General features: G+C 49.3%; 1 protein-coding gene across 6 annotated transcripts in view; it reads left to right on the top strand.

Moving 5' to 3' along the window:
- LDLRAD3 (low density lipoprotein receptor class A domain containing 3) overlaps positions 1-13,389 on the top strand; it is a 226,367-nt gene extending 212,978 nt beyond the window's left edge. For all 6 annotated transcript variants that reach the window (XM_081798305.1, XM_081798307.1, XM_081798304.1 and 3 more), the window contains 2 exons: positions 8,212-8,557; positions 10,430-13,389. In XM_081798305.1, coding sequence (XP_081654431.1) covers positions 8,212-8,557; positions 10,430-10,670 — 587 coding nt within the window. In that variant the 3' untranslated portion in view covers positions 10,671-13,389. The remainder of the gene's footprint in view (positions 1-8,211; positions 8,558-10,429) is intronic.
- The last annotated feature ends 11,902 nt before the right edge of the window (positions 13,390-25,291 follow it).

Below are 25,291 nucleotides of genomic sequence, written 5' to 3'. Positions count from 1 at the left end.
ATCGGGACCGTGCTGCTGAACCCTAACCGGGCACTGCCTCCCGGGGGTGGGGGTGGAGACTGCTCTGCACCGAGAGGGGAGGGGGCCGAGGCATTTGCTTCCCAGCGTCCGCCTCCTAAGAGCCTAGCTGCAGCCAGAGAGCTTCCTCCCGACAATAGGGCCAGGGATGCCCCTATCTGATTTGTAAAACGACAACTTTCTGAATGGTGGGAATGTGCTTTTTTGGAATATGATGGGGGTCCTGTCCATCTCAGCACCGAAGTTGGTGAAATAGCCACATCCTCTCGTGAGGCATCATAGTGAACATTTGCCTGGTAAAGCCTCTGAGAAGTCCTGTACTGTAGCTATCTATCATACCTAGGGTTCGTTGGGGCGCCTGGTGGCTCAGTCGGTTTTTCTGCTGGAAAGCTATAGCAGTATTTGTGAATAGTAACCGAGGCTTTGGAGCACGTGGGCACGTTACTTCACCTCCCTTGGTTCCCACTTCCTCTTCTATAAAGTGGTCTGCTCCATAAGATGGCGTATTTGTTGCCTAGGTATGCCATAACAAACTAGCACAAACTGGATGGCTTAAAACAACAGAAACGTATTCTCTCGCTGCTCTGGAGGCCAGAAGCCCCAGATCAAAGCACTGGCAGGGTTGGCTCTTTGTGGAGGCTCTGAGGGGAATCCGTCCTTGCCTCTCTCCTTGGCTTGGGCTGCACAACTTGACTCCCTGTCTCCACCTCACACAGCCTTCTCCCTCATCTGTTTGGTATCTTCTCCTTTTCTCCCTCTTATAAAGACACTCGTCACTGGATGGAGAGTTCACCCTCATTTGGGATGATCTCATTTTGAGAGCTTTACCTTAATTTTATCTGCAGAGACCCTTACTCCAAATAGATCACAGTCTGAGATTCCAAGTGGACCTATCTTTGGGGTGGGGGGGACATCATTCAGCTTATGACCGATGGTGGAAGGAATCTAAGAGTGAATACACAAACAACACAGAAGATACGGCTGGTAGGGCAAGAACTGCTGTGATCATTATTATGGTAATATCATTATTATTACTCTGTTTTTGAGTCCAAAGCCAATATGGATGGGTGGTGGTGGTTAGTATTATTAGTGTTATTATTTAATTCAAATCAGGAGTGGGATATAGGTCCCAAGGCAAATAGCGTTTCTCTCTCCAGCCCTAGACTTCTTTCCCCATACCTCCTGCGGGTTGGTGCTGGGAAGCCAAGGCAGAGTCTGAATGCCTAGCCAACGAGGGCCATGTGAGCCATTGAGGGGCCTTCATTCAAAGAATTTTACAAGAATCACACAGTGACACGGACAGATGGGTGTGTTGCCTGAAGGATTGGAAGACAAGAGGCTGAAGATGGAAAGACCTTCTAGGCAGTTTCTCTTCCTAGCCTGGGCATGGATGAGGCCATGCAGTTGGAGCCCAGAAGCAGAGACTGGAGAAACACCGCACAGTAGAAATTGACCACACATAGTGGTTCCATGTGGACAGAGAAGAGAGCTCAAGACAGCCCGAATGTTCAGACGTGGGAGAACAGAGGGCCAGGGACATGACCAGCATCTGGGAGTCTGTCCTAAGAAATGACACCAGTGACCACAGGTCACTGACTTATTCAACATGTGTTGAGCACCAGGTGCAGAATGGTGGAGAAAGCAAGCCTGGCTCCACTCTTATGGCTCTCACGGTCCACATGGTCTACCTGAATGGTGTTGTACATTGTTGGTCATAACAACAACAACAACAACAACAAGAACAGGAAGGAACCTAAATGTACATCAGCAGGGTGTTGCTTGTAAGTTGTGATGCATCTATGTAGTGGGATCCCACACAGCTACTCTTTAACAAAGGTGTGCGTGGATGAGGAAAGATGTCCATACACAGAAATATCTGTATAGCAGGAACAAAAGTACTCGTGTGTGTAGATGTGCATGGAGAATAGTTTTGAAGGGTACACCCTGTGGATCAAGAAACTACAGCCCGTGAGCCAAGCTGCTGCTTATTTATGTAAGGGACACAGCTATCCTCATTCACTGATGTATTTCGTCTACAACTGACTTTGTACGACAACAGTGAAGTTGAATAGTTGTGAGGGAAGCTGTGTGCCCCACAAAGATGAAATATTGACCATCTAGCCCTTGGCAGAAAAAGGTTGCTAACCCTGGTCTATACCAAACTCTTAACTGTTTTGTTCTAGTAGGTTCGGGGGAGGGAGGGCAATGAACATTTCTATTTTGCTTTTAATTTTAATGGATTTTTTTTATTTCCCCCCAACTCTTCATGAATTTTTATAATCAGAAAAAAGTTCAGTTTGGGAGATGAAGAAGCATACAGGACTCACAATACCTGATTTTGACACTTACTATAAAGCTCTAGTTACCAGCACACTTAATGGCACGAAGATTGGTATATGGTTCAATCAAACAGAATAGAGAATCTAGAAATAGACCCAGACTTGTATGGTCAGTTGATTTTCAACAAAGGTGCCAAGGTAATTCAATAGGAAAAGATAGACTTTCAACAAATGGTGCTGGAACAGTTGATTATCCCAAGGGAGGGGAGGAAAGAACATTGAACTTCACTTTGTACCATAAACAAAAATTAACTTGCAGTGGATCGGAGAAATAAATGTAGGAGCTAAAGCTATGAAATGTCTTCTAGGCAAAGATTCCTTGGATAGAGTACAAAAAACGGGAAGCGTAAGAGAAATCATTAATAGACTTCATAAAAAATTTTAAGCACTTATCTTCAAAAAGGCACTGTAAAGTAAAGGAAGAGACAAGCCACCAAGCAGGGAGAAAATACTTGCAAAACACATTTCTGGAAAAGGGCTTGTATCCTAGAATGTACTGAGGATCCTTACTACTCACTAAGTCAAACGACCAAATTTTAAAGTGGGCAAGAGATTTAAAGAGACACTTCAGCTAAGAAGATCTACAGGTGGTAAATCAGCATGTGAACGGAGGTGCGACATCATTAGTCACTGGGAAATGCCACTGAACACGCCGGGGAGCCATCACTACGCACCTGCTAGCATGGCTAGCCGTGTTAAGTGCTGGTGAGGATGCAGGGCACCTGCGGGGACGCAGAATGCTGTGGCCGCCGTGAAGAAACAGGGTGAGAGTTTCTTAGAAAGTTAAACGTACACTTCCCGTGTGGCCCAGCAGCCTTACCCCTCAGGTGGAAACCCAAGAAATCAGAAAATATATGTCCATGCAGCGATCTGTATTCCAGAAACTGGAAACAACCCAGTTCCTTCCCTGGACACAAGTCGTAATCCCTGCGTACAGCGGGGTGCGACTGCACGTTCTGAAGGAGGGCAGTGCTGATGCTCGGAAACATGGAGGAATCTCAGGAGCACCACGCCGGGCGGAGGAAACCAGACAACAGGCTCCATACTGTATGATTCCAGTGACAAAAAGTAAATCCATTTGGGCAGAAAACAGATGAGTGTTTTCCAGGGGCGGTGAACGGACTGCAGAAGAGCACGAGAGAACTTCTGGGGAGGGATGCAAAGGTTCCGTGTCTCGTTTGTGGTCGTGCTTATGCAACTGTTCCGTTCTGTGAAACTCCTCTCACTGCACATTTTAAAAGGGGACGTTGGATTGTGTGCAAATTATAGATACCTCAAGCAACCTGACTTTTTGAGATATGTAATCTGGAGAAAAACAGACTTTAAATTTTTTTTTTTTTTTTTTAAGGCACACAGGAGTTGATCTTTCAGAGGAGTGATGAGTCAGTTTGAATGGGACAGTGAACATTCCAGAACAGGACTCCAGAGGTCAGGTGGGAGGCGATGGTGCCATACTCGGGGAGTGGGGAGTCAGTGGGGGTTGTCAAGTGAGTGAGTGACTGTGAGGCATGGACCCCGAGGGGTCCTCACGTTACAGGGAGAGAAGGAAGGAAAACAAACAGACACGTCAGCCTAGGCAGTACCAAAGGTGGTGGACAATAGGCATGGTTTTAGAAGGGACAATGTAGTACCAAGAGTAGAAAGTAGAAGGGAGTAAATAAATCTCCCTTCATCTCTCTCCTCCACCCTGGGACCTACCAGCATTAACAGTTCCGTGCGGCCACCTAGAAATATTCCATGTGTTCTCTATTGAACTTTGCTTCTTTCCATGGGTCAAGATCTCTTTCAGATTGTTCCCCATCAGCATATGTAGAGCTGCCCTGATTTTTTAAATAGGTGTGGAATCCTATGGAGGCACCATGGTTAATTTAGCCCGGCTGCCATTGGGAGACATTCAGATCATTCGTGATAGGGGGTGCCATTACAAATGATGCTTCAATTAATATGCATATTAAAAAGTTCCTTCTCGTGTGCGTGAGTCTATCTACTAAATAGATTCTCGAGGGTGGAATGGCTGGACCAAAGGACATGTACATTTTTATTTTGATGTGTATGGTGAACCCCATCACCACCTTGGGTGATACCCGTTCACCCTCCCACCAGCTGCATTCGTGAATAATAATTAACACCTGTCATCCCAAGACCTGGCCCGAAAAATGGGAAATTCCAACTTTGCCTTTGCCAGTGTGATAGGTGAGAAATTGTACCTTCTAGGAAATTCGATTTGCTTCCGGAGGAAGGAATGTTTTAGAAGCAAAGGAACACCACGTCTCAAGCGTCACATCCACCCCACCCCCTTGCCTCCATCAGACCAGACAGCACCTCTCTGTGCCTTAGGAAAAGGCACGCCTCCTCAGGACACTTGACTGCCACCTGGCAGAAAACTGTTGTGATAACTGTAGAAATCTGTGACGACCCTGAGGCGAAGAAGAGCCCCAGAGCTGGGGACAACACAGCCCGCCCTCCCACACGCAGCGGCGGCAGCTTCTGGCAGTTTCGAGAGCGCAGTGGTCTCTGGGTGGTGACCAGATTGCCTGCAATAACACAGTCTTAGCGGCAGATCCGGGACAGGAATTCAAGCTGTCTGACAGCAGAGCATGAGGGCATTCGCTTGAGGGACAGCCAGAATAAATGGAAACTTCATTATCCATGGATTATGCACTTAGAACTCAGGGCCCAGGCAACTCTGAGATTAGTAATTTGGCCAGCAGGCTCATTAAGCTCTTAAGAAAAGTGAATCTAGTTAATGAATTAATACAAGATGACATTTTACACACACAGCACAAACGAGACCAGGCACCACTGAGTTATGTAACATCATAATTTCTCGAGTAAATGTGATGGCCGCTTCTCGCCTGCCAAAGTGGGCCGATCTGGAGAGGGCCTGCTTTCGGAGACATAAATGAGACTGTTAAGACTTGCAGTCATTTCATATTCCATTCATTTTAAAGCGCTCCCTCTTGTATTCTTAAAACTTCAAGTGGTTACACAGAAGTCAGTGTTTTAAAATCTCTGGGCCTGTTTGTTTTCCAGAGGAAAATCCACCGGCTTTCATTTTCTAGGAGACACAGCTCTCTAAAAAGGAACTCACTCCATCCTTACTCCCTCCTCCATCCTGCCCCCTGCAAAGGGGACTCTCCCCGCCTCTGCGTCTGAGAAGTTGGTATGAGGATAATGGAAAGAATGTGACCACTCAGAATTAGCATGAGCCAGTTTGGGATGATGAAAAGTTCCATGAATGAACTCAGTGCCACTGAACCAAACCCTTAAAAATGGTGAGAATGGTAAATTTTATGTTATGTATATATTTTACCACAATAAAAAGGCAAAAAAGAATGAGCACTGACCGAGGGCAAACCTTTGCCAGGCACTGTGCGTATATATTGTATTTTACCCCCCCAAGGACTTGGCTACCGTGGTTTACCCACCACTGCCACCACCATTTTAAAGCTTTTTTTTCTTTCTTTCTTTTTTTTTTTTTAAAGATTTTGTATTTATTTATTTGACAGAGAGGGAGACAGCAAGAGAGGGAACACAAGCAGGGGGAGCGGGAGAGGGAGAAGCAGTCTTCCCGCCGAGTAGGGAGCCCGATGCGGGGCTCGATCCCAGGACCCTGGGACCATGACCTGAGCCCAAGGAGATGCTTAACGACTGAGCCACCCAGGCACCCCACGCCACCACCATTTTAAACTTGGAGGCACCCGAGGCTCCTAAGAGTGTAGTCACTTGCTTGAGCAACAGCTAGAAGTGATGGCCCCGGGATTCGACCCCTCAGCTCTGCGCTGGAGATCACAAAATAAAGAGGATATTTTCTTTTAAGCCTGAGCTCTGAAACATACACGCACACACATGAGCTCCCACCCGCTTTTTAGTTAGCTAAACTGAGAGCAGACAGAACTCCACCAGCAACCCCCTGAGTGCCACAGCTAATTGTCTCGGGAAAAATCCCAAACTGCTTCCGTCCCTCCGCTGTCTGCAGCATGCTCTGCATTTTGTTGAGGAGCTTACTGTACAGTTAATCCTTGAAACAGTGACCTGCCAGAACATTGAAGCTTTTCACTCCTGGTTGAGTGTGACTGGAAAGAAAATGAACACAAAGCCTGGAGCTTGAGGGGGGAAGATCTTCATTTGTCGCAGATTCGGATTGTTTTGGGAATCAAGAGATGCTTATATCAGGAAAGAAGAGGAGATAGAGTGTTTCCCATTGTGTGGTTTTTTTGACTAGAGACCTATCGGTTAATTTACCTCTGAGTCAGTTTGCCATCTGGAAAATAGGAATATAATAATAATAATAATGATGATGATAATGATAGCACTTACCTTCCCAGAGTGTGCGAATACACAGATAATTTTCCCACTGAGTTGAGGCATGTAGTGAGGGCCTGCACCATCCTGCAGACTGACTGGGGATACTGTGACGAACAGAACAGCTGCACGTCTAGTAACGAGGGATTAGTAAAGCTTAGCACACGGCGGTCCCTGCTCCTGCTGTTGCATCACGCCTACGTTTTTCCTGTGGATCCATGAAAACCTCAGTGCGGCAGAGGTGGGACGGGTACAGGGGGTGGCCACCAGATTTGCTCACTTGGGCTGTATTTCGATTTTTCTTCCAGCTGGGCCACAGCAGTGGGTGGTTGTGGTTCCGTCTGCAGAGACAAGGGGTCCCTAGCTCTTGACGGGGAGGGGCTACGCTGGTTTCCTGGGCCAGCCTGCCACCGGGTCTTGGTTGCCAGGCGTGTCCCGCTGACTGGAAAGCCCCTCCCTCACCTGGGTGTTTGAAGCATGGCTTGTTAGTACACTTTGGAGAGGGGGGTGTTGGCAACCTGTGTGGGTTGGACGTGTCCCAGACTTTTGCCTGAGGGCCCTGAGGAAATGCTTGCAGATTGCCTAGCGGGTCTGGTCAGGGGGTGCAGGACACAGTGTGAGGGGCAAGGCGCTGGTGTCAGACCAGTCTTTACCTCCTAACCCTGGGACCCTCGCCAGGGGGCTTGGACCCTCTGAGATGCACTTTGCTCCCCTTAAAAAGAAGGTGGCAGTTACCGCACCCGATGCACGGAGTTGCTGTGAGGCGAGTAGAGGGGGTAAAGCGTGTGTCTGTCTGGAACACGTACCTGCCTGGCGGGGTCCGCTGTTGTTGGAAGCACTCCGTCACGATTCACCCAGTTCATGCTCACCACAGCCCAGCGATGTGGGCACCACGACTCTCTCCGCTTTACAGATGAGGAGATTACAGCACGGAGAGGCTACCGTGTTACAAGGGGCACCTAGTACGTTCCAGACGGCACAGAGGCAGCGATCTGAACCTAGTCTGGTTCCGGAGTCCCCGATGTTCTCCTGTGCTCCGCTAGCTCTTTATCTTGGAAGCTTGGCTAGGGCCGGGCGTAAAGTAAGCACACTGCAGACGTAAGGAACCTCAGACGTGTACCGACCAGTGTTCTTCACTTCTGTGCACACTCCTGGTGAATTTCCAGCCCGAGGCAACCACTGACCCATTTTCCGTCTCTATAAATTTGCCTTTCCTGAACATTTCATGTAATAAGGGAATCACGCTGTAGGTGGCCTTTTGTGCGTGGCTTATCTGGCTTGGCGTGGTGTTTTTGAGGTTCGCCCATGTTGTAACACGTATCAGTGCTTTTTGTGGCCAAATGATACACCGTCGTGTGGCTGTCCCCCGCTTTGTTTAGCCACTCGCCAGTCCCCGGACCGGGGGCGGTTTTGGGCTTTCCGGCTGCTGGGAGTCGGGTCGCTCCCAGCACTTGCATGCACGTGCTGGGGCTGAGTCGGAGCAGGAGGGTGGGCCAAGCGGTAAGCTCTGTCCCCTTCTCTCCCCCCACCCCCGCCCGGGGCTTCTCAGAGCCAGGCAGCGGGCAGGTGTTCGTGACGTCGGAGAACCAGCTCGTGTACTACCCCAGCATCACCTACGCCATCATCGGCAGCTCGGTCATCTTCGTGCTGGTGGTCGCGCTACTGGCGCTCGTCTTGCATCACCAGCGCAAGAGGAGCAACCTCATGACGCTGCCCGTGCACCGGCTGCAGCACCCCGTGCTGCTGTCCCGCCTGGTGGTCCTGGACCACCCCCACCACTGCAGTGTCACCTACAACGTCAACAACGGCATCCAGTACGTGGCCAGCCAGGCCGAGCAGAACGCCTCGGACGTGGGCTCCCCGCCCTCCTACTCAGAGGCCCTCCTGGACCAGAGGTGCGTGCTGGACGGCGGAGGCTTGGGGCGGGGAGGAGGTCATCGAGGGGGAAAGCGGGACGCGGGCGGCCGGCTGCTGGCGGCGGCAGCAGGGCCCTGCGTGTCTTGGGTGCTGGCAGGACAATTCACACGCGACCTCTCTTGTTTTTTTCTTTTTTAAGACTTTTACTTATTTATTTGAGAGAGAGCGATCGCGAGCAGGGGTGAGCAGCAGAGGGAGAGGGAGAAGCAGCCTCCCCGCGGAGCAGGGAGCCCGATGCGGGACTCGATCCCGGGACCCCGGGATCATGACCTGAGCCGAAGGCAGACGCCTAACCCACTGAGCCACCCAGGCGCCCGTATCCTCTCATTTAATCCTCTCTGCGGGTCGCTGGGGGAGTGCCTCAGTTTTTACAGATGAGGAAACTGACTCTGGGATTTTAAGCGACTTGTCCAAGGGCATAGAGCTAGGATCCTGGCCACCTCAGAGCCCTGTTCCTGCCTGGTGATGCCACGCTGACCCATGTCCAGGCCGCTGGCTAGCCCGGCGCCTCACCTGCTACCGCAGAACAGTGGCCAGGCTGTATTAGAGGGTTGGTTTGTACTGTGAATGAATGAATGAATGAGTGAATGAATGGAGTGAATGAATGATGGGTTCCTTGCTTGGCTCCATTTATAAAATAAAGGAGGTAGCATAGAGCACTCTCAAGCTTTTTAAAACAATAAGACCCTCATTTCAAATGGGATTGTACCAGAAAGCACAACAGAGAGTCAAAAGGCAGAATTCTATAGTGGAAGCAGCTGGTGGACCTGAATCCTGCCGGCTCAGCCTCCTCCTCCCTTCTTTGGTGACCTCCAGGGTATCCCAGAGAACCCATGTTGGAAGTTCGACTGGCTCCAGGTCCCCTGTGCTCTCCTCCTCTGAGCCCGGGGCTCAACGTGTGTGGCGAGAGGTATTTTGCGGGTCATGCACCCGGGCTGACTGGGCAGCTCTTGGACCCTCTCCTGCGGCAGCTCTTGTGTTATTTAATCTTTGTTTTTCCTCCTCATAAAAGGTGGAGGTAACATTGGAGGGCAGTGTTTAAGGGCATCTTTGCAAATAAGGGGAAGAGCCCAGGACCTCCCTCACCACTCAGCCTCTTCATTTGGACCAGCCAGTGTAGAGTCAAGTTAAAATTGCCGAATCCGAAGACAGAACACCTGGGTTTTGATCCCAGAGCGGCTGCTTACTAGTTATTTGTGATCCTACACAAGTCATTTCACGCCCCCTTGCCTCCGTTTACTCCCCTGTACGATGGGCATAAAAGTAACGCCCACCGCTTAGTGTTCTCGTGAGCATTAAGTAAGGTGGTACAGGTAAAGCAGGTAGCATGGTGCTCGGCTCGCAGGAAGCCTGCAGGAAGGGCTGCAAAATAAACTGTCTTTTCTGCGAAGTTCCTGCACGGCAAGCCAGCGTCCCTACTATCCCCTTCAACAGAGGGGACTGTCAGTCGGAAGATCCCCACTCCCCCAAGCCCAGCCAGCCAGGAAAAGTTGGCTTTCAGTAAGAACCCCAAATTCTGTGGACCGTCAGAGGTTCAGCCTGATCAGCCGGCCAGCCACTCGGCCCCAGGGCCCCTCCCTGGCTGGTGCTGGGCATCCTCCCCCCCGGGCCGACCCGGAGGACGTGGTTTGGGCACTGCCCATTCGGCACGCGCCAGCCACAGCACCCCAACCTTTCCCCGCTCCCTTGGTCTTGTTGTAGGGGTCACCCTAGTCCGCGGATAGCCGTCCTCCTCGGGGGGCACATCGGCATCCCGCGGACAGGGGCGGAGGGGGGTTTGGCTCCTAACGCGTTGTCTTCCCTCTGCTCTCCCCTGCCTCTCCTGCCCCATCCTGCTGTCTCTCTTGCAGACCCGCGTGGTACGACCTTCCGCCGCCGCCCTACTCCTCGGACACCGAGTCTCTGAACGAAGCCGCCCTGCCCCCTTACCGCTCGCGCTCCGGGAGCACCGACAGCGCGGGCTCCCAGGCGGCCAGCAGCCTGCTGAGTGCTGAAGACGGCGGCCGCAGCCCCGGGCAGGCCGGCCCTCCTCCCGAGAGCGCCGCAGGGCCCAGGGACTCCGTGCCAGGCCAGGGCGCCGCAGAAGTCTAAATCGCCGCCTCCACGGTCCACGTGGGTCCATCTGCTCCAACTTCTTACCATCCTAACAACTTTCGCTCGTGGGAAGCTCCTCAGGGTGCCTCAAGGAGGGTGTCTCTCCGCTCCCCCTCCCACCCCCCCATCCCCGCCCCAGATTTCAGGGATGTCCTTTCGAGGGAGACCTGGCATTTTGCTGGCCTCTCGGGTGGCCTGATGTATTGTGCATCTTGTCTGGGAGGTCACTCGGCCTTCGGGGCCCAGGATCATGACCTCACTTGTCATTGTTCTTCTGTGACTGGTGGCATCTTACTGAATAGGCAGCCTCAGTGTGCAGGCAGCAGGGTAAGGCAGGGGCTGGGGAGTCCTCGAGAACGCAGTGCTTCCATGCCATGGTGGATGTTTCAGAAGGGCAGGAGACCCTGGACCACATTCTCCGTGGGCCGCTGCCTTGCAGCTCCATGGGAGACGGGTTGGATGACCCTCCCAGGAGGCCGGCATGGATGGCCACCCTCGAAGAATCCGGGTGAGCGTCAAACCCCGCCTTGCACGCTCGTGCATGTTGTCCTCAGTTCGGCGGAGCGGTGGCCAGAGGAGACGTTGGCCAAGGGTTATGCCCTTTAGCCATCAGCAGGGCCATTTTGGTTCTCTGAACGACTCTGAAACTTGCCCGAGAATCCTCGTTTTGAGGGTTTTCTCTGGCAGCATCTGTCCTCAACCTCATCCCAGGATAGGCAGGGAATCCCTGCCATACATTTATCTGAGTTCTCAGCTCCTAAAATGCAGGCTATCGAGAGCCTGGGCCTGCTTAGGTCCACAGTCCTTCCCTGGCTTCTGGATTGTCACCCCTCCAGCTGTGACCTGCCGGGAGCCAAGGAAGGAAGACCCAACTTGAATTGGCCAAAAATCGGATCTGGTCCTCTGTCCCTGGAAACCACTCCCAGCCTGTCTTGCCCATTCATGCAGCTTTCCACACTAGCTTCCCAGGTTACCTTAACCTCCAGAAGTCATTGTACCTGTGCATTTGGACTTGAGGACACGGTGGTTCCTGACACGCATGAGAACCATATTCAGTACCTCCCACCAGAGCCCCTGGCTCCCTGTGCTGCACACACTTCCTGCCCAAGGCCCAGAAACCAGCACCCTGATTCAGCATTCATGTTAGGGTTAGAGTCAGGCTCAGGCTTCTTCTGACCTGCCATAGTTTCTCCTCTAAAAGACTTGGTCAGTAGATAATTTGGAGTCGAGATTTGCCATTCGGACTTTTTTTTTTAATCTCTTAGAAATGCATTTGAAACAGTGTGTTTGTTTTTTCCCTTCTAGTTAAGGGATTATTTATATGTGTATAGGAAAGCTGTCTTCTTTGTTTGTTTCTCCTTGAGTGAGGTCCAAAGAAAAATGCGAAAGGAGATCACACCTTTGTCCCGCTGAGCCTCGATACCGAGTCACTCCAGACTGACCTGTGTGCGGGGCCTTTGTGCATTGTTGCACTTTGAGTTGCTATTTATCGAGTTCTTGAAGGATGCAGAACGAGGGATGCCTTTCTCCCTCGGTTCATAGTCTCTGTGTTTATGCTAGCTTTCCTCTTTCTCTGTGCCCAGCCAGCCGCAGGGCCCACTCCCTGGAGAAATAGTGGGGAGAAATGTGGGCGTTCGTTGGCAAGAACCCACACTGATGGGGGACAAAACTGGAACCAGGCAGTGGTCACCCATTCAGGACTTCCTTACGTAGCAGAAGAAATGTTCAGTGACCTCGCTGATGCGAGGGACGACGTGACATTTAATGATCCTGTTCTCGGGACTTTATTTTATTTCTTTTTTTTTAAATCAAATCCAAACTGTGTTACAGGAAAGCTAGCCACTTGGTGATTTCTTTCTGTCTTTTTTTAAGTTAAAGAAAAGGAGCCTAGTTGCTTGCATCTTTCATTTTTTAAAATAACACGAGTTATTTTCTGCGTAAGCCAATAAAGAAAGAACTTTCGATGGGAGCCGGAGTGTGTTAGGAACTCTGGCTGAGCTTTTCATCTCCTGTGAGTCAGAATGGCTTTATTTCTTCTCCCTTTGATGGGCCCGTGCTTCTTTCTGGTATTTTGGAAGTTGTTTAGAGAAAGGGATTCTAATTTTAATTAATTGCGCAGTGAATTAATCTCACTGGCTTTTCTGCTTCCAGGCATCTTAGGAAAAACAAATGGTCTTAGTAGATAAGAAAGCCTATTAATGTTGTTTTTTTTAAATACAGGGACATTTTTATTATAGATGTGATTTTTTTAATGAATCTTTTTAAAAATCTATAAATAAGACACCAAAGCTGCAGGGTTTTTTTCCTGTTTTTTCCCCCCTACTCAAGATGGCAAATAAGTGGCCAGCAATATTTTTTAACTCATTCCATCCAGGCTATTTTTTTATATATTGCCTAATTCTACAGCCGCCTGAAAACCATCTCTGCTCTTTTTTTTCTCAAATGAGACCAGCAAGTTCTTTTTATTTTCATGTTCAAATTCGCATCCCTGTAACCTATAGCTTATCCCCTGACTCAGCCCCGCCCTCCAAAATTGACTTTTTTAAAAAAATGCAACAAAGTGGTTGACAAGTAGTGTGCGGTGTTCAAAGTTGATGTGAACTGGAAAGTTTGTTGTGTGGTTGCTTTTTGTGTTTTGGTTAGGTTTTGGTTTGGGGTTTTTTTTGTTTTTTTTTAATTTTTATACTTTCAAATAAACTTGCAGTTTCATTCTTTCTGTTGGTGTGAATAGTTCTTAACCCATGTTTCTCCTCTATGGCAATATGAAGAGTGAACAGTCACTCCTCGTGGCTTCTGCAGTGAATTTACGCCATAATAAAATGAGAAAAAGGAAGAGTGTAGTGATGGGACCTCAAAATGTGATGGGCGTTAAGGATTCCATAGCTCGTGGGGTTGAAATACAGAAGTGAAGTCATGGACACCAGTGAGTATCATGGGACCCAGAGTGTCAGTTCAGAAGATGAACACTAATTGCCGTCACTAGCGTGCCCTTTGAGGGAACAGGACAAGTGACTGTGACAGCTGAAACAGATTCTGACCACATATTCAGGGGCACACTCCAGCTCTTGAACAGGTAGCTAGCTGGTCATTAGTTTTGAACCCCAGTGGCTCAGACTGGCCCCACCAGTGATGGTAACATCTTGTGCTTTTCTCAGTCTCATTTTGGAACTATATATTAATTGATGCTGCACGGATAGTTTCCACAGAAAGTCAGGATGCCCAAGAGATCACCCACGAGCCAGAGAAATAACCCTGGCCTTGGCCAAGACTGAAGTCCACATGGACTTCTAAACACAGAATGTACGGAACCAAGGTTTAGATCATGTATTTGTCCCCAGGTGTCTCAAAAAGAAGACTGGGCTATCAGACAGTGGTATCCCAAGTATACCAGGCCATGTCCTGCCCCAAGTGTTCTAGAGGAGACCTTCCCAAGCAGTATCCTCCAGAGGTTTGTCAAAATATTAACTCCTTCATCTCTCCAAGTACCATTGTTTACTGGGTGCCAGGATGAGGAAATGGTTGAGAAGCAGAAATCAGTAAACGTTTTCTGTAAAGAGTCAGATATTAAATATTTTTGGCTCTGCAGCCATATGGTCTCTGTAGCCATGACCAAAGCGGCTGTAGACAGTAAATAAATGGGTGTGGGTGTGTGCCAATAAAACTATATGAAAATAGGCAGCTGACTGGATTTTAGCCCGTGGGCTGGGATCCCCCAACCCTTGATATAAAAGAGCATTCCTACATTGGGGTCAGGAATCCATGGCTACAGGCATTATAGAAGAGAAAGAGTATGTTAATGGCCTGGAATATTAGAACCCTTAAAATGGCACCAGTCTCCAAAAAATAAAAATAAAAATAGGAGAACTTATGAGGCAAGCAATTCAAGGACCTGTGAAATTAATTTTAATTGACCCTATAAGCTCTTTTCCAGTGAATAAGAAAATACAGGATTAAGATGAGTGGAGGCTTTTTCAATGAGGTCCCAAACAGTTGTTTTGAACGCAGAGGTCCTAGTCAAAAAATTACTCTCGCTAGGGATTCTCTAACATGATAAACTGACACAACAGTCTGTCTTTCAGAGAAAGGTCCGTGACAATGAGTGCTCTGAGAAGTATTGTCCATATTCTCCATTTAGCTTGCCACCCTGAGGCAAGGCAGTAGATTCAAAGAGAGAACTATAAAAAAGGAAGGGGCTTCAGATGACTACAGTGGAGGTGTGATAAGTGCACCCAGTGAGACCCTCAGGAAAAACGTCAGTGAGAACATAAACTGACTCCCTTGACATCTTATAGTTAGGTAAGATCATGGGATCACCCCCAATTACCCCCAAGTGATAGAATTCCAATTCATAACATGCTTAATTGTATTAAATTTTAGAAAAGATATATTGGCTAATGCAACTAAGACCAAGGTTGTGGAACTGTTGGTTTCAGGTTGGGCTGGATCTAGTTGCTCAATAGCTGTCATTAGGAATCTGTTTCTCCCTCTCAACTTTAGAGCCCTGCTTTGCTCAGCATTGGTGTCATGGCCTGACGTTAGGTGAAAAAGAGGGGTCCCAGAAGATCTAAGTTTGCAATCTCAGAAAAAGAGATACTATTTCTTCTCCTAGAGTCTGTAGAAATTCCCTTAAATGGAGTTATGACTGATCATCCTGGGTCATACGGCCACTACCGTGGGTGGGAATCAGTCTCTTGATTTACAGTCCTGCCAGAATTACATGAAATGGGAAAGGGGTGATTCCCATATGGGAGGGGCTGGTAGTAGACAAAATACCAATATGTCTACTGTAGAGCCTCACCAAGGAATGGGACCCACAACTGGCTGGCACAATTTCTGGTACACATAAGAAAACGCATGTAACTTCAAGCTTCAGGCAGCGTAGGTCTGAAAAGAGCAAAGGCAGTGTTAACAGTGAAAATTTCAGGACACAAGAGCCTTTCTCTAGCCTGCCTCTAGGAGGTAGGTCAGTTTCAGGCCACAGGTACATTGGGCCTGGGTTAGGTATGCTTTTATGAGATCTTCATCTGGTGTAGGTCACATGGATAAAGCCATATAGGAGGAGTTCCGCCCTAAGGAAGCCTGAACTGTCTTGTGGGCTTCAGGACTGTCCCCAGACCCCTGGAAGCATAGAAATGGTGCAGTTATCCCACCAAGAGTCATCCCCAACTTGCACAGGATTTTTAAGTTGATGGATCAAAAATACAGTCCCATTTTTCACCCTTGTTACACTATGCAAAGACTTAGACTTGATTATGCACGCTGTTAACTAAGCTTTCCAAATTAACCCTTTTATCTGTCCCCCGCCCACCTAGAACTAGGATGCATCAATATCCAGAGAACCACAGCTTGGAAATTCTGGGACAGCTGGTGTCACAGGAGCTGAGAGGTTCAATCCCCATCACAGTGGGGGCTTGAAGGCATGACCATGGGGGACTGGGATGCAGTATTGGGGCAAGCTTGTTTATTTTAACATGACTGATGCTTCAGACCCAGTCTGGGTCTGTGGACTGAGCAAGGATGATTCCTGCTAAGTTCCAGTACCAGGCAGTATTTGCCATTGCTGGGCTTTTAAGTTCATCCTGATAAATCGTCCCAGTGGGCCAGCAGAGGAAAAGGTACATGGAGAAATCCTATGGACTTTTCTCTAAAATGGAGCACACACAGGCAGCATTTATGGGCCAGACCTGGAAGTGGTCACACCCCTCCATTCACATCCTTGCCCAGGGTCTGGTCAGTCTCACAGCCACACCTACTACAAGGAGTCTGGGAAGGTAGATTGGATATGTGTCCTGGAAGAACCGGAAGTGGATTTTGGCACCAGCGACCAAATATATGTTCGTACACTTCCTTCCTCCCATAAAATACGCTCGTCCCTTCCCCAAAGAAGAAACCCAACCAGATTCTGAATCTAACCAGATTCAATGTCCAGGATCGTGAAAATTTCTGTCCAAAGCAAATGTGCCTCCCCTATTAGGACGATTTCTCAACCCCACATATCTTTTATCATTTGTCTTCTTAGATTGCCTTCCTTCAACCTAATGCTCAGAATACTTGAATAACTTTCAAGTCACTCGGAATAAAAGTCAAAATTGTGGTCTGCTAGACATTTACACCATCAGCCACCATTACCTATCCAACTTCATTTTCTACTGTTCTCCTCCTCCCTCTCACTGCTCCAGCTGCCTTGACCCCTTTGCTAGTTCTGGAACCCACCAGGCACACTCCCCACTCAGGCCCTTTGCTCCTGCTATTCCTATTACCTGGAACATCCATCTCCAGACACGTGGGATACTCTTCTCCATCAGAGAACCATCATGACCCACGTCCCTTTAGAATCTTCATATTGCCATCTTGGCGACCTCAGCTGTGGCCACTTGGAGACTCTTGGAAGAGAGAAATATCAGAGCTCACTCTTGACTAAGATCTATTTACCACTTATATGATTTGGGGGGATTCCTAGACCAAAGTGGTACATGGGAACTTGGGAAGGAGCTTTGGGGAGTGTGTCCGAAAAGTATGGTCTGGAAATGTAATTTGGACCAATGCTAATATTATCCAAGGGTCAAGAGGTGAGCCAACTTAAGAAACACCTTGACTTTAGAGATAATACACTGGACTGTGCAGGAGAGGACCTAGGGATGGAGGTGGTACTTGAAGACAAGGCCACAGGGGGCCTGCTCTTTCAGCGACCCTGCATGACACGGGACTCTTTTGCAGAAGAACTTGAACCAGACCTTCCTCCTGGAGTACGTTCTGGTGTATCAGTCTGTGAATCAGCTAAAGGGCACACCGACATGCCTGGAAACTTCCTAGGATCACCAATCCCTGTTCGGAAATGGTGGCATCCTGGGGTCAGGGATGAGGCGCTGGCATCTAGCTCAAACAGGGCAGAGTTACAGAGTTATCATAGAAAGAAAAGAAGGAGATGGCTTCCTTCTAAGTGAAAAGGCAGCTGCTTAAATAACTCACCCCTCCCGTTGGAATCAGTTGCTGGGAAATGACTGAATGTGAGTGTCTTGACCCCACTTGCTGGCTCGGCTTAAATCTAGTGAGTGGCTCGTTCGTGAAGATGACGTTCATGTTTGCCCGGTGTGTGTCCGCTGGGATCTGTTAGAGTCCCCACAAGCATTACAGGAATAAGGGATTGAATGTGGAAATGAGGGCTTACGCGGATGTGGCAAGAGCTGTCCCAGTGATGGCCTTACCAATGTCGCGGGCCTCATGCAGGGACAGGGAGAAACCGGAGCTACAAGGCAGTGGAGAAGCCACGTTAACTCCAAAATGGCGCGTGACGGGAGAGCTCACAGGACTGTAAAGCCATGAGCCAGATCTCACCCCCAAAGCGCCAAGAAGAACGTTGCCGTTGCCCTTCTGCCTTTCCTGCCTCCCACGAGCTCCCTTCATGGGCACACTGGGCCTGGAGCCATTCGGGGAAGGGGATTCCGGGAAGCACAGTTCCCAACCTCAGGTGAGAATGGAGCCAACGGGCCCTCAGCCCACTGGGGGGACCAGGATGTCGGGCCAAGCAGTCGTTTCCAGAACAGACCCTCCATCCTCCAGGTGAGATTTCTTATTATGTAGCAAATTGGTCCAACGAGGGTTGGACCTTAAGTTCTTTGTAATTCATGAGGAAAGGGAATTTCATTTTTGACCCTTAATTTTTCTAGGTATACCCAATCGTTGGAGTCCACCGTTTTCAATGCTGGGATGATTCCATTATATTATTTGGTATAATTTCTGGTAAGCTGTTTGGACAATTTGTGTCAGGAAATAGGAAAGGCTTTGCTTTGGAGTTACTTTTACTAATCTGTTTTGACCCTGAACAGAACTTCCTACTGCCCACGGAGGGTCCCAGGGAAACTCAAAATGGGATAGTTGTGGGTGTTGCGTGAGCGGCTTCCTGCAGATGGGAGTAAGATCCATGCCTCCTCCCCTGAGAGAAATGGCCGGTGGGTTGACCCTAGGTTTGGCTGTCAAGTCAAATAAGTTGGAAGCCAAAAAACATTGGAAAGTGTAAGGCTTCTGTCCCCTTCCCCTGCTCACTAACACCTCCCAGAAGCAAATTTACTAGGTAAGAGTCAATCGGGTAAACATAACAATCGGGCCATGTCAACCAGAGAACAGATCGCTGGAAGCAGGAACAAGAGTTCAGAGATTCCAGAAGAGTCAGCCTTGAAAGGGGAATGCACATCCACTCTCTCCCACCCTTCCGCTCCTGTCCTACTTGTCCACCTCTCTCTCTCCTCCCCTCTCCTTCCTGTCCTCCCTCCCAAGCTCCGTTTCTTGCTTACTGAGATTTAAAGATAGGTCTCGGGCGCCTGGGTGGCTCAGTTGGTTAAGCGTCTGCCTTCGGCTCAGGTCAGGATCCCGGGGTCCTGGGATCGAGTCCTGCATCGGGCTCCCTGCTCTGCAGGAAGCCTGCTTCTCCCTCTCCCACTCCCCCTGCTTGTGTTCCCTCTCTCGCTGTGTCTCTCTCTGTCAAATAAATAAATAAAATCTTTAAAAAATAAAAAATAAAGATACGTCTCTTCATGCTTCTTGGAGCGAGCGGGGTGACTCAGAGCCCTCCGAGTGTAATCTGCAGTCCTGATCCTCCCCGGGAAGATCCAAAGTTTTACATTTGGGAGATAGAATGTAACAGAAGGCTCTCATTTGGATCTTAGTTAATAGCCATGTTTTACTTATTGACCTTTACTGGGGAGCCTATACTTTGAAAAATTACCAGGCACTTGCATTTATTATCAAAACTTTTATCTTGGGTCCTTGCCTCTGTACCCGTCACTGAGTTTGCAAACCAGAAACCCAAGGGTAGTATTCAATCCATACATACATTTTCATCGGCTTGTGACTATTTTTTTTGTTTGAATCTGTTGCCAATGATTAAGGTTCAGGCAAATTCACATACATATCTGGATGTCTGGCTTCTTTGGAAGAACCATATGCCAGAGCACATTGGGCTCCCTTCCAACACGTTGGGCTTGCCAGCGCTGAGGAGCCCCTGGCCTGTTCGCATGGAACGTTTGCTCATCACGGCCACCATGTCTCCCTCCCGTCTCCCATCCAGTCCACTTCACTTATTTAATTGCTTGCCTGGCCCCTGTCCAACTTGTTAGAACCTGGAGGGAGCAAGGCTGAGGAGCCGGCATCCAAATTTCTACCAGCGGTGTCTTTCCGGAAAGAGCAAGTACCGGGGACGGAGACAGTTGCCAACTTTGGCACTAATTAGTCCTGTCACTTTCTGGGCCTCCATTTCCCCTTCTGGAAAATGCAAACCTAGGTTCTGGCAACGGACGTTTGTCATGCCCAGCACCTTTACTTGTGGGTGGTAAGAGTAGACATACCGGGCGCCTGGGTGGCTCAGTCGGTTAAGTGTCTGCCTCCGGCTCAGGTCATGATCCCAGGGTCCTGGGATCGAGCCCCGCATCGGGCTCCCTGCTGGGCGGGGAGCCTGCTTCTCCCTCTGCCTCTCTCTCTCTCATGAATAAATAAATAAAATCTTAAAAAAAAAAAAAAAAGAAAATGTATACCAATTGAATCACAGAGCTACTGATCCCCACTCCCCCGCCCGCCCATGGTACATACTTTGTTTCCAAAAGTGGTAATGAGTTTCTTCCAATAATATTTGTCTAGGGGCGCCTGGGTGGCTCAGTCATTAAGCGTCTGCCTTCGGCTCAGGTCAGGATCCCGGGGTCCTGGGATCGAGTCCCGCATCGGGCTCCCTGCTCCGCGGGGAGCCTGCTTCTCCCTCTGCCTCTGCCTCTCTCTCTCTCTGTCTCTCATGAATAAATAAATAAAACTTAAAAAAAAAAAAGAGTAGACGTACCACGTAATCTACCGTTGTAACCACTTTCACGTGTACAGTTGAGTGGCGCTCAGCACATTCACATTGTCGTGCCACTGTCACCACCATCCATCTCCAGAAAATGTCCATTACCCCAAACTGAACCTCTGTCCCCACTGAACCGTAACGCCCCCTCCCCGGTTTTCTCAGCCCTGGCACGCACTGTTCTACTTTCTGTCTCCACGAAGAGTCCAGGGACCTCATATGAGCGGAAATGCTTGTCTGGGTCTAGTTTATTTCACTCAGCACAATGGCCTCAAGGGTCTTCCGTGTGGCAGCACGTGGCAGGATTTCCGACTTTTTAAGGCTGAATAAGATTCCGTTGTAGGTATCTCCCACAATTAGCTTATCCATTCATCCTCAGACGGGCGTGATGACTTGTTGCCACCTTTTGGCGCTGGCGACTAACGCTGTGTTTGAGGGTGTGCAGGTGGATCTTTGAGTCCATGCATTCACTTCTTCGGGGTGTATACCCACAAGGGGAGCTGGCCCCGCACCTTGGGGGGTAAGTCCCCTCCTAGGAGTCCTGCCTCCCCAAGGAAGAAGTGACTCACTTGCGCAAGCTCCTTGGGACCTAGGACCCTGACACGTGACCGAGGCTCCTCTCCTAGGACCCTCACTTGAAGACTCCCCTTGAAAGAGAATGAGGTGAAGAAGGAGGCACCATGCAGACGGAATAATTGGTTCTGAGGTGGCAGAGGAATGTCCGGCTCCAGGCCGCAGCAGGGGCAAGCACCCAAAGGTGCCCAGCGTCTCTGGGGCGGCTGTGGTTCCCGTGTCAGGAGCCCCCCACCCTCCAGCAAATATCGCTGGGGTGGTGTTCTCCTACCCAGCCCCAACCCTGATTCTCTGTTCCTCCCACAGATTCTCCAAGCCGCTGACTCAGTGAATTCCTTTCCTGCTTAAACCAGCAAATCTGCATGGTAGCAGGGACGGAGCCCTGGATTTCGAGTCCACAGACCTGAGACCAAATTTCAGCCCAGTTCCCGCCCCTCCACGTGACTTCACATAGTCAGTCTAACCAAAGCTCAGTTCTTTGTCCACAAAATGGTTGTAATCGTCTCTATTTCCTCAAGCAACAGTGGGAACTCCGTGCCATCTTGCAAATGAGGTCCCTGGTGAAGGGCAATAGAAACCCTGAATGGGAGGTCTTATCAGTGTGACTTCAGCGGGGATTCAAGCTGCCTGGTTTTTGTTTGTTTGTTTGTTTTTAATCTCTGGATAGTGGATTTATTGATATTTTTGCTTTTTTTTTTTTTTCTTTTTCCAGGGTTTTATAAATTCAAGTAATTAACATATCATGTATTATTAGTTTCAGAGGTAGAGGTCAGTGATTCATCAGTTGCGTATAACACCCAGTGCTCATTACATCACATGCCCTCCTTAATGCCTGTCACCCTGTTACCCCATCCCCCCATTCCCCTCCACTCCAGCAACCCTCAGTTGGTTCCCTATGATTAAGAGTCCCTATGATTAAGTTTCCCCTCTCTGATCTCGTCTTACTTTATTCTCCCTCCCTTTCCCCTATGCTCCTCTGTTTTGTTTCTCAAATTCCACATATCAGTGAGATCATATGATACATGTCTTTCTCTGATTGACTTATTTCACTTAGCATAATACCCTGTAGTTCCATCCACATCACTGCAAATGGCAAGATTACATTTTTTGATGGCTGCATAATATTCCATTGTATATATATACCACATCTTCTTTATCCATTCATCTGTCGATGGACATCTGGGCTCTTTCCATAGTTTGGCTATTGTGGACATTGCTGCTATAAACATCGGGGTGCATGTACCCCTTCGATCCCTACATTTGTATCTTTGGGGTAAATACCCCATAGTGCAGTTGCTGGGTCGTACGGTAGCTCTATTTTAAACTTCTTGAGGAACCTCCACACTGTTTTCCAGAGTGGCTGCACCAGCTTGCATTCCCACCAACAATGTAGGAGGGTTCCCCTTTCTCTGCATCCTCGCCAACATCTGTCTTTTCCTGACTCGTTAATTTTAGACATTCTGACTGGGGTGAGGTGGTATCTCATTGTGGCTTTGATTTGTATTTCCCTGATGCCGAGTGATGTTGCACATTTTTTCATGTGTCTGTTGGCCGTTTGTATGTCTTCTTTGGAGAAACGTCTTGCTAAGAGATTTGGGAAACCGCATTAAGCAGACCACTTCAGGGCAAAGTCCTGAATGCATTTGCACCCAGGAGTCTGAATTAATCCACCTAAGTACCCTTTTGGAAATTGATTTAAGAAGTTGGTAAAGGCAGGGAGAGGAGACAGAGATAATTAGTAGGCAGCACCTGATGATCCAAATGGCCAAATGCAGAGCAATAATGCCGATGATGATGATGATAGCAACATTTACTGGTCAGCAATTTTGTGCCAAGCACTTTTGCTATCATTTGCACTGGCTCATATAATCTCCTAATCAGGGGTTGGCACACTGTAACTCACAGGCCGAGTCTGGCCCACCATTTGTTTTTGTAAATAAAGTTTTATTGGGACACACCTATGTCCATTCATTTACTAGTCTTTATTATTTCTATGGCTGCTTTCAAAGCACAATGGCAGCGTAGAGTAGCTGCAACAGTGTCCATTTGGCCCAAAAGCCTTAAAATATTCACCATCTGGCCCTTAATGGGAAAACTTGCTGATCTTTGCTCTGAATGAAGCCTGAGAGTTGGATATTATTATTCCACCCACTTTCCAGATTGGGAAACTGAGGGCCTGAGACATAAAAGAGCTTGTTCTAAGACCTAAACATAGAAAGGCCTCAATGTCAGATTTGAGTTCAAAGGCCAGGTTGCAACCACTAAGTTTTAGACTTCCAGTCATTTTGTGGCAGTGTCCCCACCTCTCCATTCCCCATTCCTCCGGGGAAACTGGTATGTGATAGTCACTGCCTGCCTCCTTCAAAGGATGGCAGCAGGCCTGGATTGAAATGTCCACTTCCCACCTCCGGGCTCTCAGTCAGAACTGGATGTTGCTTCTCTAGAGATCGTTTGTTGCCTTACTGCCCTCAAAATCAGTCCACTCCCCAAAGGTGCGGTGCTGTCTGCTAAATGGTAGGAAGTCGGTGTTGCTTCAGGAGCTGACCCCGGGAACCCAGAGAAACACAGCTTTGTCAGCCAGGGCTGGCTGGCTGCAAAGTCTTCCTTCCAGAACGCACATAATCCGGGTTTCAGCACACGTCACTCTGGTGTCCCTACACCACCCCTGCACAGTAGGGACCCCTGAACCCCAAAGGGTGTTTGGGCATGTTGCTCTAATTCTCATCTGAATGCAAAGCTTCCCTGGGAGGAATTAGTCTCTGGCCGCAAACTGTTGATGTCTGTCACAGGCTGCTGCCCCGGAGGGGGGCTCTCAGGGCCCGGCACCCACCACCTGCCTGTCAGCGCAGAACTGAACGAGGGAAGAGCCAGAGTGCAGCCCCGTGTGCGCACGAGCCGTCCCCGCCAGGTACCTACTCATTTCGGGGGCTTCCTCACCTCTGTGGTATCCCATCGACTTTGTCATCTCCATTCTGGGGTCTGTGTGACTCATGAAACCTTCCGGGGGCAGTAGGTGCTAGGCACAGGTCTGGAAGCCCTGGCAGGTGGATCTGCCCAGAAGGGGGTGGCCCCATCGGTCTGAAGCCTGAGCTCTGCTCAGAAGCCTCTTTCAGGCAAATGAATGCTGATGGACTGATTGGGTTTTCCAAGTGAGATTCCCACGGCCCTTACTACCGCTCACAATTGGCTCATTTGTCATCCTCAGGGTGTGCCAGACAGGTACTTCGTCATGCACAATTCCCAAAGACCGACCAGCCTGTGGCGCCGCTGGCCTCCGTGTTCCCAGGACGGTTTCCATGTTCAAGATCCTTCTCTGTGCCTCAGCAGCCCCATCTGTAACATGGGAAAGCAGCTGGCCAGCAGCCCAGGGAGAATCCCCCTTCCGGAAGGCCTCGGTCCCAGGAGACCAGGATGGGCTGTGGCAGCCCGGGCAGCAGGACGTCTGCCTCCGAGCGGGAGGGCCGGACAGTCTGCAGAGAGTCTCTCGATGGGCCTTACATCTTGAATAAATTGCACGTTGGAATTTAACTTGGAATCCCTGCTGTTTCCTTGATGAAAGCAAACCACATGGCAGTTAGGGCGATGGAGCCAGCCGCTGCCCCTCCTGCCAGACTCAGCTGTCTGCGGGGAGGGGGACGGCCTGTTGGTGGCCCAGTGCTGGGCATGGTCTGTGCAACCCCCCTCCCCAGGAGAGAGGCCCTCGGGACAAGTGCTGTCTCCTCAGCTCTAGGGACAGGGTAGATGGAGAGGTTTGGGGGGACTTTCTTGGTTTGCACCCCATGGCTCACGACCCCACCGCGGTCCCCCCGGTCCCCTGCTAACGGCGGTACCGCAAACTCAGCTCGTAACCCAGGCCTTTGACTGTCCTCCCATCCCAGTATGGAGATGCCACCCGAGGCACAGTGAGAAAGTGAACCACTATGGCTTTTCCCCTCTTCGTACCTTCCGTCAGTGCTGCCCATTGGCCAAAACTAGCTGGAAGCCATTTGCCAGGAGGTTCTCGAAAATGTAGTTCTCTGCAGTGTGGAGCTGAGCGAGGGAAGGTGGTGGATAGATCAGAGCACAAACAGGTGTACGCAGACTAGTGCAGGGCCAGAAACACCCATGGGACAGGCCTTAGAGTGTATTATTGGAAAATTGTATTTTCTCCAGGCTAGAACTAATTAATATAAAAAAGTGTGTTTTGATTTTTATGGAATAAAATAGAAGCTGGAGTCCT

Source organism: Leptonychotes weddellii, chromosome 11 (genome assembly GCF_054177405.1).
Source record: "Leptonychotes weddellii isolate Sample4059 chromosome 11, ASM5417740v2, whole genome shotgun sequence".
In the NCBI taxonomy this organism is placed as follows: Eukaryota; Metazoa; Chordata; class Mammalia; order Carnivora; family Phocidae; genus Leptonychotes; species Leptonychotes weddellii.
This window is presented reverse-complemented; position numbering and strand designations above follow the sequence as displayed.